At 38.8% G+C, this 18253-nt stretch overlaps 1 protein-coding gene across 2 annotated transcripts in view; it reads left to right on the forward strand.

Moving 5' to 3' along the window:
- Positions 1-16479, forward strand: part of LOC106977398 (V-type proton ATPase subunit S1-like protein) — a 40922-nt gene extending 24443 nt beyond the window's left edge. For both annotated transcript variants that reach the window (XM_015074910.3, XM_015074909.3), the window contains 4 exons: positions 1266-1501; positions 7492-7542; positions 9903-10143; positions 14518-16479. In XM_015074910.3, coding sequence (XP_014930396.1) covers positions 1266-1501; positions 7492-7542; positions 9903-10143; positions 14518-14820 — 831 coding nt within the window. In that variant the 3' untranslated portion in view covers positions 14821-16479. The remainder of the gene's footprint in view (positions 1-1265; positions 1502-7491; positions 7543-9902; positions 10144-14517) is intronic.
- The last annotated feature ends 1774 nt before the right edge of the window (positions 16480-18253 follow it).

Raw genomic sequence — 18253 nt, forward strand, 5'->3', positions numbered from 1 at the left:
TACTAGTAAGCTTGGATTGCTGCTGCTTCTTTAATTTCTCTTTTATCTGTACTTATCCTGGAGTAATTGGTATGAAATAGTTGATGTAGATAAGTAGATCTTCTTTCAGATATAGACCTGCCTTTGTGACTTCCAGGGTCAAGTACCAAAGTGCATTGTCTTGAGCTTCCTAGAAATCAGCAAGGGTTTCATAAAATGAAGACTGATATTAGAATACCCTGTTAGTTTATGTATATTAAATGATCTGGAGCTGCATTGTCCTAAGCAGTAGCCACTAGCCACGTGTGGCTATTTAAATTTAAACTCAAATGAAATAATGTTGAGTAAAATTAAAAATTAATGTCCTCAGTTGCACTGGCCACATTTGGTGCCATAAGAGCTACATATAGCTAGGGCCTGCTGCGCTGGACACTGCAGATATTAAACACATCCAGTATTGCAGAATGTTCTATTGGGCACTAATGGTCTGCAGAATTATGCTTGGTATCTAGAAGCCTCTTGTTTGTTGGTTTTTTTTTTTGTTTGTTTAACATGTTAATTTCTTTATTTTAAAGTCCTGTGTTATTTAGGTTCTGATTTTCATGGCATGTTGAATTTTGTTTTTAATTACTAGACTTTTTTTTTGAGCAGCTTTAGGTTTACAGAAAAAAACTGAACAAAATATAAGTTTCCTATATGCTTTCTCAATCCCTCCCCACTCCAGTTTCCCCTTTATTTAACATTTTGTGTTAGTTTGGTATGTTAAAGTTGATGAACCAATATTGATAGATTATTATTAACTAAAGTCCATAGTTTACACTAGGATTCACTCTTTGTGTTGTACATTTTATGAGTTTTGACAAATGTATAATGTTATCTATTACTGTTAATAGTGTTTTACAGAATAATTATTTCATGGCCTTAAAAATCTATGCTCTACCTATTCATCCCCACTTTCTCTCCCAGCCTGGTGACTTTTTAAAGTCTATATTGCTAATATTATCATTTGCAAAATTGGATCTTTTTTTTTTTTTTAACAATCTGGTCCTTTCCAATTTGGGTGCTTTTTGGAACTAGTTTCATATACTTTTCAGACATACCTGTCATTTTAGCTTGTTATGATTAAGATGGGTCTACTTGTCTCCTTTGTCCCACAGTAGTATGGACTCTGGAGCTGGAGAGATCAGAGCTTCAATAGGTTGTGAATTAATCCTTTTACTTCTGAGAAGCCTTTTGTACCATGGAAACAAATCCATCTCTTAAATTTTGTTTATTTGGTTAACTAGACTCTCAAGTACACGCTGAGCAGACAAGGACATTTGGAAAAAGAAGCTTGGAATGCAGTCAGCCATCATAGCCCAGTTAATGTCTCTATGGATGGAATTCCTTGCATTCTTTTCTGGGCCAAAAGAATAACAATAAAATTTAAGAATCAGACCTGGCTGGATTTTACAGATGAAGCTTTTGGCCAGAAGGCAGCAGTGGACACTAGCAACTCAAATTGCAGTGAAGAAAGTGCCACGTAAGTTGCCATTAGAGTATTGTAGTCTGTTAACTGGGCATTCGAGTTTTCTGACATTTCAGAAGATGGAAGTAGGTTCATTTGTAGTTAACTTGAAACACATCTCTGAGGAAATGTTTAACATCTACAATGAAAGAAAAATCAGAAATTAATTTAAAAACTACTTTTCCTAGCTATTTTCTTGTTATAATACCTCAAGGAAAATCAGAGTTGTAAAAGAGGAGGTTTTCCAAACTCATTCTGAAAACTGAAGAGGACCCCAGGCTTGGTATCAACTCCAGATGTGAGGTGTCCAACTACTTTTGTCCCAGCAGGGAGGAAATCGTGTATCAGCAAGCCGAGTCCTACGTCTTCTACTGGGGGAAACCATGAAGGCTGACTCTAGCCAAGGAAGAGTCCCAATTCTAGAGAGTGTTCTGAAGTTGTGGAACGTTGCCAGTTTGCAGGGGTATCTTTGAATGGCCAAATTTCAGAGAATTCTTTAGAACAGTTCTTCAAAATGATTATAATAATTGCTTTTGATTTGAGATAAGCAGATTAAACAAATATCCCTTTTAAGGAGGAAATCAATGTCCTGTACCTTTCTCTGCTTTTAGTCATCTGAGCAAAAATTTTTTGCTTGTATTTGTTTTGGTCAAGAAGGAGTAAGTCTGGCATGTCCCACTTGCTTTCTGTAAATCTCCTTGCTTTCAACATTTGCTGGTATAATGAAGGCTTTTGGAAGATTGTCTGCATTTGTTCTGGCCTGGTTGAGATGGGCAGAATGCTAATGTGTACTGTGTATTTGTGTGTGTGTGCGTGTGTGTGTGTGTGTGTGTGTGTGGCATTTTTACTCCAGAACTTGACATTTCATTTAAAAATTATTAATGATGGGTGAAAATGGATTGTATTAGTATTACAAGTTATATTACAAGTTTTAGTAAGCATCTTGCCATTCAGAATGATTGTCTCTTATTAGAGAATTAGAGGATTCTAAGTATAAGCATCCAGAGTCCTCCCAGGTTTGTTTATTCTGTTACAGCACAGACTACCAAAGAGACTCCAGCACTGCTGAGAGCTCAGGACTTGTTCCTTGGGCTCTAATTAATTCCCTACAGGGCTCTTTATTTGTGGTCAGCTGCCTGGAGAGAGGCTGATTGCCTAGGGATCATCTTGCCTGTCTGTGGCTGACTGGCCCTTCTTGATTCCATTTATTCTGACCACAGGATATTTGTGGGGGAGATCAGAGCACCACAGTTTTTTTGCTGGGCTTTAGAAATCTTAATGATCACTGGGAACCCAGAAACAGAAAAAATGAAAACTTGGCTTCTAGGCCCAGTTCTGCCAGTGAGCTTTGTGACTTTACAAATAGGAGCTGCCATAGGATCATATCTGTGAATGGAGGTGATGGCATCTATTAATTGTAACAGGCCTCGAGCATTTGCCATGGACCAGGCACAGAGCAAGGACTTCACGGGCACAATATTTGTTATTCCTTACAATACTATTGTGAAAAAGTCCCTGAGTCACAGACCATTACATTCTGAAATCAAACTTCGTAGAGGTTAGGAAATTTGATAAGATCATACAGCTTGTTTGCTAGTAGAGCTGAGGTCTACAATGTTTTTAATAGTGGCATTTTACCTCCTCTCTCTTGGCGCTATCTCATAGCATCATGAAAATCAAATGGGGAAGGGCACCTGGGTGACTCAGTTACCGACTCATTCAGCTAAATGTCCAGCTTCGGCTCAGGTCACGATCTCACAGTTTGTGAGTTCGAGCCCCGCTTTTAACTCTGAGCTGTCAGTGCAGAGCCTGCTTCAGATCCTCTCTTTCTCTCTCTCTCTCTCTGTCCCTCTCCCTCTCCTCCTCCTCCTACCCTGATTGCATGTGAGTGCTCTTTCTTTCTCTCTCTCTCTCTCAAAAAAAAAAACCATTAAAATCAAATGGGGAATTGTATGCATGAGAACTTGTCAGGGGCTACTCAAAGTGATAGTATTATCTTCCTAACATGCTAATGATAAACTAGAGTAAAATAGTGCCTAGTTTGCTGGTGGAAGGACTTAGGGAAGCTTTGGTTTTCATAATGCACAAAGGAATAATTGGGTGGAACCTGACTTTTCTTCTTGGCCACCAATGTAATAATTCTACTGGGACAAGTTCTGAGTGAATAGCCCCCACCTCCTGGAGTACTGCTCAGGCAAGTGTGCCCACATCCAGGACAGCCCACCCAAGGGCATGAGTGGGAGGCTTCCCAGTACACGAAGCATGCAGGGACCAGATATTGAGTCCGTCCCTCATTCCTGTGAATTGTGGACATTAGTGGACATTTGCTGTGCTGGCAAGGAAATCTTCTATTCTCAAGAACCAGAAAGGGAGTGACTGAAAGAACAAACCCAAGTAAAGACATAACCATGTAGGGTCAAAAGCACAGATTAAAAAAATATGACCTTGTTTTAGTGCCTGGAAACAAAATGTTCAGGGAAAGGCGAATTGTTGGCAGACAGATTTGCTACGGAAGTCTTTTTAAATAGTGAAAGCCCTACAAATAGAGCATAATCTGAGCATCTGTGTGTATTTTGAGTTTAGGCAATTATAGTCTGGAGAATTCAGAGTCCGTTTGAAATGTGGGAGGTTAGGGCGCTTGGAAGAGAAAAAGCAGCTCTTTTTTGAGTGACTTACTAGATTGTATTTCTCCTTTGTGTTCTCAGGTAATGGTGCTGTGGCTGGCAGTTAAGAGCCTCACTGAATGATTGTCGAATTTGCTTTGTTGAAATCAAGCATGTTCTTTACTCTGCAGCAGAGCATGTTAACAGCTTTCACCAAAACCAGGACTGCTGGAGAGAACTCTTGCAGGGTCAGAAGCATAGAGAGGCCATTGAGCTGCTCCATCAGAAGGGGGAAGCCGTTAGGGTGGGCTCAGTGTGGCCTTGCTTTGAATTTTAGTTCATCAGCTACAGAGCCAGTTTATAGATAACTAAGCTATTCTGATTCCTTGGAAGAAGTAGAGAAATGTCTGTTAGAGTAAGTGACCAATCAAATTCATAAAATACTATTCAAGGAGTACAATTTATTTCTTAGAAGTTTTAAGTAATTTGTTAACTATTAGAATATTATTAGAAAAAGGCCTTTTGGAGACTTGCTTAACTGAGTAAATTACCTTATAAAGTATTTATAAATGAGTGCTTTTAAGGTGCCTGAGCTTATAATGTTAGGAAATAAAGATAATTCTCTTAGTGACTTTATTTACCAGGTTTATTTTATAAATATCCCTTACCCCATAGATAGTATGAAGATAAACTTTAGCTCAATCACTGACATTTCTATTTCTTGATAAGTAGGACCAAATTAATGAGATTATATTTGTGGGTTTTTTTCAAGTTTGTAATTTTACATTTTATGGCTACCCACTTTTGCTTTTTTGGTTTTATGGCATATGTTGAGGTGTTATAACTTCTAGACATTATAATGTCTATTATATAGATAATATATAATACATAATATATTATAATATTTATATATATTTATATAATATATATTTATAATATATAATATATAAAAGGATGCAGCACCATCCTTTCTGTATTTACATTTTTCACATTTTCTCATTTCAGTTATTTAGCTTTTTCTCATTTTTATTTTTCAACCTTATTGAAATATAATAAAATACACTAAACTGCACATGTTTAAAGTATACACTTTGATCAGTTTTGATGTGTTTGTACACCCATGAAACCATGACTATAATCAAAACAGCAAACATTTTCATCACCCTGAAAAGTTTCTTTGTACCCTTTTGTGATCTTTCTCTCCTGCCACTCCCACCCCTCCAGGTAACCACTGATCTGCTCTCTATCATTATAGATGAGTTTGAATTTTCTAGAATGTTTTTTAAATTTTTTTTAATGTTTTTTATTTATTTTTGAGACAGAGAGAGACAGAGCATGAACAGGGGAGGGGCAGAGAGAGAGGGAGACACAGAATCGGAAGCAGGCTCCAGGCTCCGAGCCATCAGCCCAGGGCCCGACGCGGGACTCGAACTCACGGACCGCGAGATCGTGACCTGAGCCGAAGTCGGACGCTCAACCGACTGAGCCACCCAGGCGCCCCGAATTTTCTAGAATTTTATATAAACATACTCATATAGTGTATACTCTTTTTTAGTCTGGCTTCTTTCACTTAGCATAATTATTTTGATATTCTTCTGCTTTGTTGCATGTGTCAAAGTTATGTTCCTTTTTACCGCTGAGTAGTAAGTACTCCATAGTATGGATATACCACTACTTATTTATCCATCCACCTCTTGATGGAAATTTGGTTTTTGCCCCAGTTTTTAGATAGCTTTCCAAATAAAGTCATGTTAAACGTTCATGTGTAAGTCTGTATACGAACATATATTTTCATTTCTCTTAGATAAATACCTAGGAGGGGAATGGTCAGATCATATGGTATATGTATGTTTGGCTTTTTAAGAAACCACCAAATTGTTTTTTTGTACCATTTACCTTCCCACCAGCTTTGTGTGAGGAGGTTCTGGTTGCTTTACATCCTCACCAACACTTGGAATGGTCAATGTAAGACTGTAAAGAAAATATTTTTATTGTTTCTGCATGGTTAGCAATTTCTGGACAAATTTTACTGGGACTTGGGTTAAAAAATAAGCCTTGGAGTTAGTTAGTAATTTAGTTAGATTCATCTCCTTAGAAGAAAGTGTTTACCTGTCAGGAGTACTGAACCTCAGGACCATAGACATATTGCAGGGTTTGGAAACCCAGAGAGACTTCTTGTCTTCCTCTTAGAAATAATTATTTACATTCATGGGTATTAGACATGCAGCCGTTTGTCTCCTTTAAGATGAGCTATTTGCTCCCATTCAAAGGCTAATAAAACTCATCTGCTTACATTGTGAGGTAGGTAACTAGTACCCTTCTCTTTTCATGTTTCCAGGACAGTTTTTGACACTATGGAAGCAAATGTTTTCTTCCTCTCTCAGGAGATGAAGGGGTACCACAGTCTCCCTCTTATATACCCAGATTCATAATTTTGGTGTTCCTCATCTGTATTACAAATCCCAGTATGTACAGGATGATATCTGGCTCTCATCATGTTTCTAAGGCAGAAGAATTCGGATAAAAGGGGAATCAGGGCACCTGGGTGGCTCAGTGTCCGACTTTGGCTCAGGTCATGATCTCACAGCTCTAGAGTTCAAGCCCCGCATCAGGCTCTGTGCTGATAGCTCAGAGGCTGGAGACTGTTTCTGATTCTGTGTCTCCCTCTCTCTGCTCCTCCCCTCTCAAAAATAAGTAAATATTTTTTAAAAACTCTTTAAGAAAAAAGGGGAACCAATATGGTTATTGCTATGAGTTAGTAATAATCTGTCTCTGCTCCCAGAAATCTCCTGTTAACTTTTACAAAAGTGTGAATAAATATGGATTTTAAAAGCTTAAGAGTCGGTTCTTAAAAAAAAAAAAAATTAGCCATTTCGATTACTGTATCATGGTGCTTTTATCTTATTGTGGTCTTATTTTATATTTTGCTGATAGCTAATGATGTGCTGAGCATCTTTTCATGTACTTATTAGCTATTTGTGTATTTTCCTTTGTGAAGTGCCTGTCTTTTCACCATTTTTAAGTTAGGTTGGTTGCCTTCTTATTATTGAATTGTTAGTGTTATTTATTATATTCTGGATACTAGTTCTTTGTGTATATGTATTGTGAATATTTTCTCTTGTTCTGTGGCTTGCCTTTTTTTGTTTCTTAACACTGTTAAGAGTATTTCTGAAGAGTAAAATTTTGAATTTAATAAAGTACAGTTTATCAATTTTTCTTTATGTTTCATACTTCTATTTTTTTTTCAAGAAACCATTGGCTACCCCAAGATTCCAAAACTGCTATATGTTTATTCTATAAGTTTTATAGCTTTAGTTGTTCCATTTTGAGGTAATTTTGTAGTAGAATGTTATGTAAATTTTATTTGTATTTTGATAGATTATGTTCTTTCTGTTTTCTTAGTTTATCTATGAAGTTTGGTGATGCTGAAAGTCCCAAAGGTCTTGATATAAGGTAAGTATGGATACTACTTTAAAAGGTCATAAATTCAGCACTCCAGTTTAGTTCCATATAATTTACTCATTCAACATGTAGTAAGTATCAAGGACCTCGTATGTGCCAAGCACTGTGACACATGAAATGCCACATTTAACTAACTGTACAAAGTCAGTGATTTTATGGTAGGATCCTATCATAATGCTTTCTTCAGTTTCTACCAAAGCATCTGTGTAGTTTTTCCTTCCTCAGTTAAGACCTAGAAATCACATGAACCTGAGAATGTAATAGTCTTTTTCTTCTGAGCAAAGACTAAAATATATGTAAAGCTCCGAAGCTGTGACTCTGGTTTGAAGTTATTTTCTATATAATACCTTACAGTGAATCACACGTCATTTAATAATAGCAAAAAATCTCTGTTAGCCGAATTTCCCAGCAGACAACACAGGCTTACATCTTGCTCTGCTTATGTATGGAAGAATATATCTGCCAAGCAGTTAGGAACTGCTCCAGGAGTGGGGCACAATTTGAAGGCATTATATACTTTTTCTTATAATAATGAAATGTTTCCATTTCTATAGGACCAACCTTTTCATGGATACAAGCAGCCGTGTCTTTAACATTACTTGAAACACCAGCAGGATGTGGTAGGGTAGTCTTTCCTAAGCTGTGTTCCATGGAACACTTCTGCTCTGTAAAAATATTTACAAGATTCCTAGGAAAGGGGTTCTGTGGTCAGATGTGTTTGAGAAAGACTGCACTCCATGTCCTCCTCTTGGAGATTGACACTATAAATTTGTATTAAACTTAAATTTATTAAATTTAATGTATAAAATTAACGTTACTATGAAGACATGCTCTTAAGGAAGATTCCTGCACTTGGTAACTTTGATTAACCTCATGTTTCCTGTGTTTATCTCGGAAAGCTCTTTCCTCAGAATATTTGTCTACATGTCATGGAACACTAGTGTTTCACTGATCATAATTTAAAAAATACATATCATCATATTTCAGAGAAACTTTATGAGGAAAATAGAATCCCACAAGGTGAGTAAACATATATACAAACCCAAATACACATATCTGTTTCATATAGGAATGAGGAATAGTTTTTATTCAAATAGCACCTTTTTTCCCCAAAAGGAAATTAGCTTTATGATGCTTATTTTTTCTGATGATAAGGGTATGTGGCAGACACTGTCAGTACCCTAGCTGTGTCGCTTTGGGCATTTCCATTTGAGAGTACTGTAGTCCACCAGCTCAACTTTGAATTGTCAGCCCTTCCTTACCTAGAAGCTTTCTTTAGTTAGAGAGGTCCACTGCCTCTTATCCCTACCTCAGCAGCTCTCAGTCAGTGACTGAAAGAAGTGTATAAACACCCCAGCTCCCTCACCCTCAGATCAGATAACAGGCATGTGAACTACCCTGTCTCCCAGGGTACCCCATGGGCATCAAACCCCACTTGCCCATAGTGGAAACTTGCTTAACAATGTGTCCTTTTGGGGTGCCTTCTACTCTGTCATTTCTCTTTTTCCTGTTTGACATATTTTGAGTGACTAAATTGCCAAATAAGTTTGGGACCACCTCCCCAAATACTTCTATTCACATCATTGTCTCAGGGTCTGCTTCTGTAGGGGCCCAATACATGTCCAGAAAACAGAAAAATCAGAAAATGTTAATCTATGAAAAGAACGTGAAAATTATTCATAATTTAACCTCCATTTGTAATCATTAATATTTTGATCTCTGTCCTTCCAGAATTTTTTCTGTGTAGTCATACATTTTTTTAATGAAGAAATGATCATGACATATTATAACTTTTTGATTGCTAGAGAGTATTCCATTCCAAAATGGCTAAGAGTAAGGGCTCTGGTCTCAAATTGGATTCAAAGCTCTGCTCCCATACCTAATCTCTGAGTAAATTTGCACAGGTTCTTTCCTTAACTCCACTGTGTCTTGATTCATCACCTATGACATGAGGGTAATAATATTGTGTATCTCATGTTAAATAATAGAAGGGTGCTTGACACAGTAAAAGCTTTTATTATTAGTTTTGACCCTTATTTATTTAACTAATTCTGTGTTATTGTCCATTTAGTTTTCCTCAACCTTTTGCAAAGTAAAATCAAGTTTTGATTACAAAAGAAAATAAAACAGGTTTCTTTGTGTTTTTCTTTTTGAAGGAGTTTGTACCATTCACTTTTATTCCTACCCATCAGGAAACTCTTCTCCAGAACTAGAAGTAAACTCTCACTGAGCCAGTTCTACTACCTGACAAAAGAGGGTGCAATTGCTCTGTTAATAGATGATTTCCTGTGTAGCAAAAATCAAGTGCTTTAGGAGTGATACTGGAGTGATACTGTTGTAATCTTTTTCAGATTCACCCTTACCAATTACAAAAAGTGGTACATCCAGAGCTGGTTTAGTTTGCACAGAGTTGAGATTATTTTCAATAATTCGATCCAAGCAACTTTTAATGCCACTGGCATATATGCTCCATCGAGTTATTCCTACCACTGCCAGCATGTCAGCAGCCTGCAGCGTTATGATGCCCTCTTGTTGCCCAGCTACGTGGATGATACTTCAAGCCTGTGGGAGGTCACTTTTGTTGATTTCCAGGTAATAAACTAAAACAGGTGCTCAGTGCACCTGTATATTTGGTGCCAAAAAACCTCAGTGTTTGAAAACACCTGTAATATACATGTTTAGGGAAAAGAGAGGAATGGATACCTTTAAAATAATATTGGTATTTTTTTCTTTATCTTCTAAGTTTTGAAATGGAATCGGATAGAATGTTTCCTCTCCCTATGCACTACCCACCGCCTATGCCTCCTCCCCACTTGCCTTTACATTCACATTTATGCAGTCACTAATAACTACCAATGAGGAACGCCAGCAGTTGAAAGTGGAGTGAAGCTGTGGTGTGAAGTCCCGTAACTGACACTTCCTGGAGGGAGAGGCCCTTCTGGGGAGACGAGCTGCTGGGCAATGATTTTATTTCCTTCTGGGGGTGGAACAGTGATCCTATCCGGACAGATAAGAAGTACATTTGTAGCCTGAGTGACAGCTTTGGCAGTTAGCATAGGAATGGAACTGTCAGCCAGGGAGTCACAACTATCCCAGAAGATCCTCTTGAAAGTACTTGGGGAAAGGCATGGGGAAAGGCTTAGGGACATCTGTCAACTTCCTCTGTCCTGTTTACCTGTTTAAAAAAACTTCCCTTGTTCTTCCAACTCACTGAAATAGGCAGGGTTTTGCTTGCCCTTTTGTGGACACTTTCCAATCTTTTCCAAAAGTAAATAGATTTACTTCCTCTCCTCCCAGCTTGGAGACGGGTGGTGTTGAGAAGCAGTTTGGGATAGGGAAAGAGCTTGCATTTTAACGTTTGAAAGCAAGTCTTGGTTTCAAATTGCTTGTCACCTACCTGGGTCAGCTACTTCACCCTCTTAATTTCTGACCTTTCTTTTACGGATGTAAAGAAATCATGGCCTAAGATATGTGTCAACACCCAGGACTGTGTCAGGCCTGGATTAACAGTAACTACTACTTTTGAGTCCTCTGTGTCTGCCAGCACTGTTGTGGTTATTTTACATACTTTGTTTTCAAACCTCATCATAATGTCACAAGATTGTTGTCATTATCCCTGTTTTACAAACGAGATGCCTGAAGCTCTGATGGTTGCATAATTTCTCAAAGTGATATAACTGGTAAACGTTAGAGGCAGAGTTTGAATTCTGGACTATTTGACTTCAAGGGCACATTATAGCATACATAGTGCAGATGTATTTATCAATGTTTATAAAGTATATGTTATATAGATTTCTCTCACTTGCCCTTTAGAAAAAGAAGCAGGCACAAAGGGCAGGAAGTAATAATGAACACATGGAATAATTCACACATTATCCTGCCTGATTGGAACAGAGGAATTGCCTGATTTATACCTCTACCTTGTTTCAGAAGTGACTTTTAAGGTGACTTATAGAAACACTGTACGGAAATTAACTTTGAAAAATGTACAAACCACTTCATACCTATTAGGATGGTTATTATTTAAAAACAAACAAACAAACAAAAAGAAGCAAACCCCAAACAGAAAATAACACACATTGTCAAGGATGTGGAGAAATTAGAAACTTGTACATTGCTAGTAAGAATTGAAAATGGTGTAGCCTCTCTGGAAAATGGTATGGTATTCCCTCAGAAAGTAAACAGAATTACTGTGTAACTCAGCAATTCTACTTCTGGGTATTTACTAAAAGAATTGGAAGCAGAAGCTTGAACAGATAGATATTTGTGTATTCACAGTAGCATCATTGACAAAAGCCAAAAAATGGGTGGAAACAACCCAAATGTCCATCAATGGATGAATGAAAAACAAAGCCTAGTGTATATGTGCAATGGAATATTAGCCTTATAAAGGGAGGAAATTCAGATACAGGCAACAGCATGAATGAACCTTGACATTACGCTATGTGAAATAAAGCAGACACAAAAGGACAAATATTTGTATGATTTCACTTAAATGAAGTATCTACAGTAGTCCTATTTGGAAACAAAAAAATGGTGTTTGCAGGGGCCTGAGGGAAGAGGGGAATGGGGAATTAGTGTTTAATGGCTGAGTTTTGCAAGATGAAAAAGTGTCCTGGAGATGGGTGGTGGTGATAGTTGCACAATAATCTGAATGGACTTAATACCAGTGAACTGTACACCTAAAAATGGTTAAGATGGTAGATTTTATGTTACTTATATTTTACAAACAAAAAAGAGGTTAAAGACATGGGGCTTAAGAAAAAGGAAGAAAAGATTAGTTACAGCCACCAGTGAGGCCATTACGCAAATCTGCGAGGCCATCTGTCTGACCTGGCTAGAAGCAGCACAGTGACTTGGCTCTAAAGCTTTGGAGCATCTAGTATATGAAGGAATCGCTCAGTTACATGTTCTTGAGGTCCGTAAGACTACTGAAAATGTGCTTGCGAGGAGCACTTTCATCCCTGGTCTGGGGCCGCATGTGCCAGTGTCTTCAGCAGTCTATGGTTAACACAGCAGTGGATGTCAGAGGTGGGCCTTTCTAGGCCATCCTGAATGTAAGCAGATGGCGGAATGAGAGCTCAGTGCAGGCGAGAGGTGGCGGTGTCCATAGTGGTTAAAGTACGTACACAAAAGGCTGCATTCCACAGACGTGGCTTTGCCCATCTGACTTATTCTAAGAAGTACAGAGTGATGTCACGTGCATGGCAAACTGAAGGACTGCTAAAGTGTAGCCGGCATCACAAGGAGTGTATTTATTCAACACGGGCTAATTTTTGTTTCTTTGGAATGCAGGCTCAGTGTTACCATCTTTTGTCATTTTGTCAAGAGCTTGACTCTTCAGGCACTAGCCCTTTGAGGACCCTTTGCCTCTTTCTTTTCTTTCCTTTTTTTTTAAATTTATTTATTTATTTATTTTTGAGAGAGAGAGAGAGAGAAGAGAGAGGGAACACGCACCTGGGGTGAGAGAGAGAGGATCCAGAGGGGGCTCCATGCTGACAGCAGACAGCCTGATGTGGGGCTTAAACCCATAAACTGTGAGACCATGACCTGAGCCAAAGTCAGACCCTAAACCTACTGAGCCACCCAGGTGCCCCTCACCTTGCCTCGTCATAGAAAGGCAGGCCAGGGATCCCAGAAACCAGGCCAAAAGTCTCCTTCAGGAGCTGTTTTAGATTCAGTCTAGTGCACAGATAACTGGGCAAGCAAGGCCTCTAAAGTCTATGGCTACAGTGATTTCAGCATGAAAATATGCAAGAGCACCTACTTAAGTCATAAAAATGAATTGTCACTTAAAGCCTTCATGGATAATTCAGTTTTTTGATGTATCCCTTTAAAACCAACTAGGTGACTGAGGTGATGCTATGTAGGATTCTTTTTCAAAAGCCAGCTAAGTGTGGGAGCTGCCTTCCATGAAAGATTGGTCTTATTTAGAGTAGTCTGTAGCCCAGTTTCTTTCATTGCGACAGTATTTAGATACAGAGCCAGTTGTCGATTTGAACCTCTTGTAGTTCCAACTATTTGAGCCACTTCATCTGCACATGTGAGAAAGCTCTTCTTTCCATGCTCTGGGCAGGATGTAAAACAAGGGCTGGTATACAGCACTTCCAAAAACAATACCAAGTCTGTATGGTACAACTGATAAAGAGGGGGAGGTAGCGTCTGGAGGAAGAAGAGACAGAACATACCAGGAGCTGTGGAATTGTAAACTGAGAAGTGACTCTGAAGTCAAACTTCCTGGGTTCGAATTATAACTTCATTGCACTTAAAAGAATCAATACATAAATAAAATAAATAAAAAATAACTTCACTCCACTTAATGCCGAGTGACTCTGGGCAAGTTACTTAACTTTTCTGTGCCTTCGTTTCTTCATCCATGAAACAGTAACTTATTCATAGGCTTTTGTGGTTTTTAAATGAGTTAGGGCAATATCTAATACATAAAAAATCTTCAGTAACTGTTAGCCTTTACTATTAGCTATATTTTGCCTCATTGGGAATCATAATATCTACTCTTAAGAGATTCTTCCTGTCCACATCCTGTCAACAGAATCAAAGGCAGAGGAACTGAGATGCATTATTCTTTGTGAAATTATAACTAATGTTTATAAAATTTTGAGTGCACTTTAAATTTTAGTGACACCACTAAGTTATGTTTTTAGATGAACTAGAGTATTTATGAGGATCAGATGACAAGAGGTTTTATTTCAGAGCCTTGAACTTCTTGAGCCTCTTAATTATGGTAAACATACATCGCAGAGTATCTGGGTCAGTTTTGATTAAAAATTGTTTCACTGTGCCCATTAGCACACTCACATTTGTTGGATCATGTGCTCAAAGCATTCAGTGAAGTATGGCTCCAGTGCCTTAAATTTGATTAATTAGGAGCCCAGAAGCTTCAGCCCAACTGACAAGTAGATCTTAGGAGAGAAAGAGTATGTCACTTCAGCTTTTTCTCCTTGACAGATCCAAGGCTTTACCATCAAGGGGAAGCAGTTTGCCAAGGCCCGAGATTGTGCCTCTTCCTTCTCACCAGCAATTCTGATTGGCCTGGCCATGTCCCTGATCCTGCTGCTGGTGCTAGCCTACGCTCTGCACATGCTCATCTACCTGCGATATCTGGAGCAGCACTATGATTTCATCACCTCTCCGGCCCACTTCCCCCACTTGAAACCTCGAGATGCCGCAGAAGAGAAGGAGCTGCTGAGGAGCCAGGGGGTCGAGTGCTATGAACTGAGAAGCCAGCAGATCTGCAAAATTTATGTGTAACAGCACAGACCACTCTTCCTCACGAAGTCCACAATGGCCAATGAAAGGAGCGATTTCTGTTGTGTCCTCTTTGACTTATGATATAAAATTTTTACCTTATGGCTTGATTTAAAAAAAAAGGAAATACATGCAAAAAATACATTTTGGAGCGTCCGCTGGCCTACTTGAAGCAATGAAAAAGTTATCCCAGGAACCCCACAGAAATAAATATGATTGTTGCCCCAAATGTACTTTGAAAGCAAAGGGGTATTTCAAATTAAGACAAAAAAAAAAAAAAACCACGACAAAACCCAAACAACAACAACAACAACAGCAACAGCAACAGCAACAAAACCCAAAACCAATGATGCCATTTAGAGCAGGGAAAACAAATTTGGTCTTCCTTGTCTGTGCCAGTTTGGATGTGCTAAGTACAGAAATAATAAAAACAAAGGTTATCTGGAAGTTCTGAATTTTAAGCATTTTGTAATAGTTTGTATTTTTAATTTTTTTACTGTTTATTTATTTTTGAGACAGAATGCGAGTGGGTTAGGGACAGAGAGAGAGGGAGACACAGAATCCGAAGCAGGCGCCAGGCTCCCAGCTGTCAGCACAGAGTTCCACCAGGGCTCAAACCCACGAGCTGTGAGATCATGACCTGAGCTGAAGTCGGATGTTCAACTGACTGAGTCACCCAGGCGCCCTGTCACAGTTTGTATTTTTAGAAATTATATCCCAATTTTGTTTTAAAAATTAGTCTCTTTTACAGAGATTTTTAGGGAAGAGTATTGTCAATATGGTAGAACACTTTATTCAAAGGCTGTCTTGTCATTTTACTTTGCTGTTCAGAGGCAGTCCAGTTCAATTTGTGAAGGAGGGGTAATAGTTTTGGAGTTTCTTACGTTTTCCTTCTGGCTGTGGTGGCCAGGCTTGTCTCGTTTGTCTGGTGCAGACCTGCATTAACCCTCCTAGGTACCACCTGAAATAAACAACTGAGCTAAGAACAGGGTGCTTGCTATGCAAACAGCTTCAAGGCAAATCCCGTAAACTCCCTTCCAATGAAATAGTGTTCCTCCAACTCTTCTTTAATAGAAATTCTGCAGTTACCACTACTCTTCTTACAACCACCTTTTTCCGTATGGATTTCTCTATAGTCTTTTCCAGTTCTTGACAGATACTAAAGATTGACTTGCTCTGGATTTTCACCAAAGCTTCCCTAACATGCCTTGTATATTAAAGAGATATCATGTATAGAGAGTAAATTGCATTTCCCTAAAGAGGGTTCCATATGTGATCTGCGCAAAACTTAGAAAGCTGATGGGAACTATGTGGGATAGAGGTCATGCACAGAGAAATTGCATCTTTTGGGCAGCTGTGGTAATGAGTTTACAGTCAATTCTGTGGTCTATAACTAAGAATCTTGATTCATGTACTTATTTATACCAAAGTTGATCATAGGGAACACACCCTCAAGAACATAGGAATCTAGGATTGATTATTTTATCTGTTTAGTCTAAAACCATTGGGGACTCTGTTAGCATTAGAGAGTGGGAAAAGGAAAGATCATGTCATTCTGTAATGAAATTTTCATTGTGGTCGCTTTGAGTGTCCATTGGTAGTAGAAATGATTGCTGTGGTAGGCCAAAGGTACTTGAAGGGTAAACATAACTTATGGTTCAACTGAGACACTTTTAATTTTTTTTTTCTCAACGTTTATTTATTTTTGGGACAGAGAGAGACAGAGCATGAATGGGGGAGGGGCAGAGAGAGAGGGAGACACAGAATCGGCAACAGGCTCCAGGCTCTGAGCCATCAGCCCAGAGCCTGACGCGGGGCTCGAACTCACGGACCGCGAGATCGTGACCTGGCTGAAGTCGGACGCTTAACCGACTGCGCCACCCAGGTGCCCCCTGAGACACTTTTAAAAGTGAAAATGTCATTAGCAATTCCAGTGTAACAGATATAAGCAGGATGGTGCTAGACAAACTGGGATAAATAGTCACCCTAGATATAATAATACCATACAGGGCGATACCCTGTAAGGTAAGGTGGCTCTTTCTTTTATTTTTTTTTCTTTTTAAATTTTTTTAATGTTTATTTAATTTTTAGAGAGAGAGAGAGAGAGCATGAGCAGGGGAAGAGCAGAGAAAGGAGACACAGAATCGGAAGCAGGCTCCAGGCTCTGAACCGTCAGCACAGAGTCCCATGCGGGGCTTGAACTCACAAACTGCAAGATCATGACCTGAGTTGAAGTCAGATGCTTAACCTACTGAGTCACCCAGGCACCCAAGCTGTCTCTTTCTAACTGTACTGGAGGGCTTACAGAAAGAAAATAATAGCTTAAGATTTAAAATTCACGGCTCAGGGCACTTGGGTGGCTCAGTTGATTCAGTGTCTGATTTTGATCTCTCCTCAGGTCTTGATCTTAGGGTTGTGAGTGCAAGCCCTGTGTTGGGCTCCATGCTGTGTGTGGAGCCTACTAATAAACAAACAAACAAAACATTCACAGCTCAAGGCATAGTTAAAAAAAAAAGCCAGAGAGTTTCTGTGACTGATCTACAAGGATCTCTTACCTCTTACCAAAGAACTGACATATTGCAGATCAGACACACAGGTCTGATTCTGCACATTGGTAAACTGCCTTGTGGGTGGAATTCACAGCCACCTTGCTGGGTCTCTTAATGAATATGAGCACATCGATTACAAAATAGAAGAAAATTGAAATAAGAACGCTAACTTTGGGAGAACTTAAACATCTTTAAGGATATTGAATTCCAAATTCCACTAAGTTTTTCTTGCTAGCAGAAACAATCCTGTGAAATGAAGCTATTCTGACTTCACCAAAGATAGTTACCTTGCCAGGGGATGTCAGTTTTCCTCAGTGTCTGTAGGCAATAGGAGTCACACTCTAGCATATCCCAGGGAACCAATCGCAAAGTCAAATATGGGAGAATAAAAGTCGCAAGGTTTTTCTAATTTATTCAACGAAAGAGTTGGAGGAATACATGAGGGGAATGGATTCTGCAGGTGCTAGCTCAGAGAGGGAAGTGTATAATTTTAGTTTGGGCTGAACTTTTTAAATAGGTTCTCTTACCGAATTTTGGGTTAAATATTCTGGTTTGAGCAGCTGGGAGTATTTCTAACATTTTACTCATCTGGTTGATTAAAATCTGGACTCAACAGTGACATGCACTACGTGAAATAGACCAGAAATTTATCAGTATAATATAGAGGAAGAAAATAAATTTAGCAATTTAGAGAATTGGGATGTGGGAATGGATTTATCATGCATGTCCTTCTCTCCATCCCCAAAACTATTTTCTGTGAAGGCCCAGAGGATACTTCTGTTGTCATAGCAGTGAACTGAAAAATACATTGGGAACATAGCACTAGCATTTTTGAAAAGTGCTCTAGTGGCTGTCCTCTGCAGGCTGTGGATGAAGGTAAGAGATAC

Source organism: Acinonyx jubatus, chromosome A1, assembly GCF_027475565.1.
Source record: "Acinonyx jubatus isolate Ajub_Pintada_27869175 chromosome A1, VMU_Ajub_asm_v1.0, whole genome shotgun sequence".
Taxonomy (NCBI): domain Eukaryota; kingdom Metazoa; phylum Chordata; class Mammalia; order Carnivora; family Felidae; genus Acinonyx; species Acinonyx jubatus.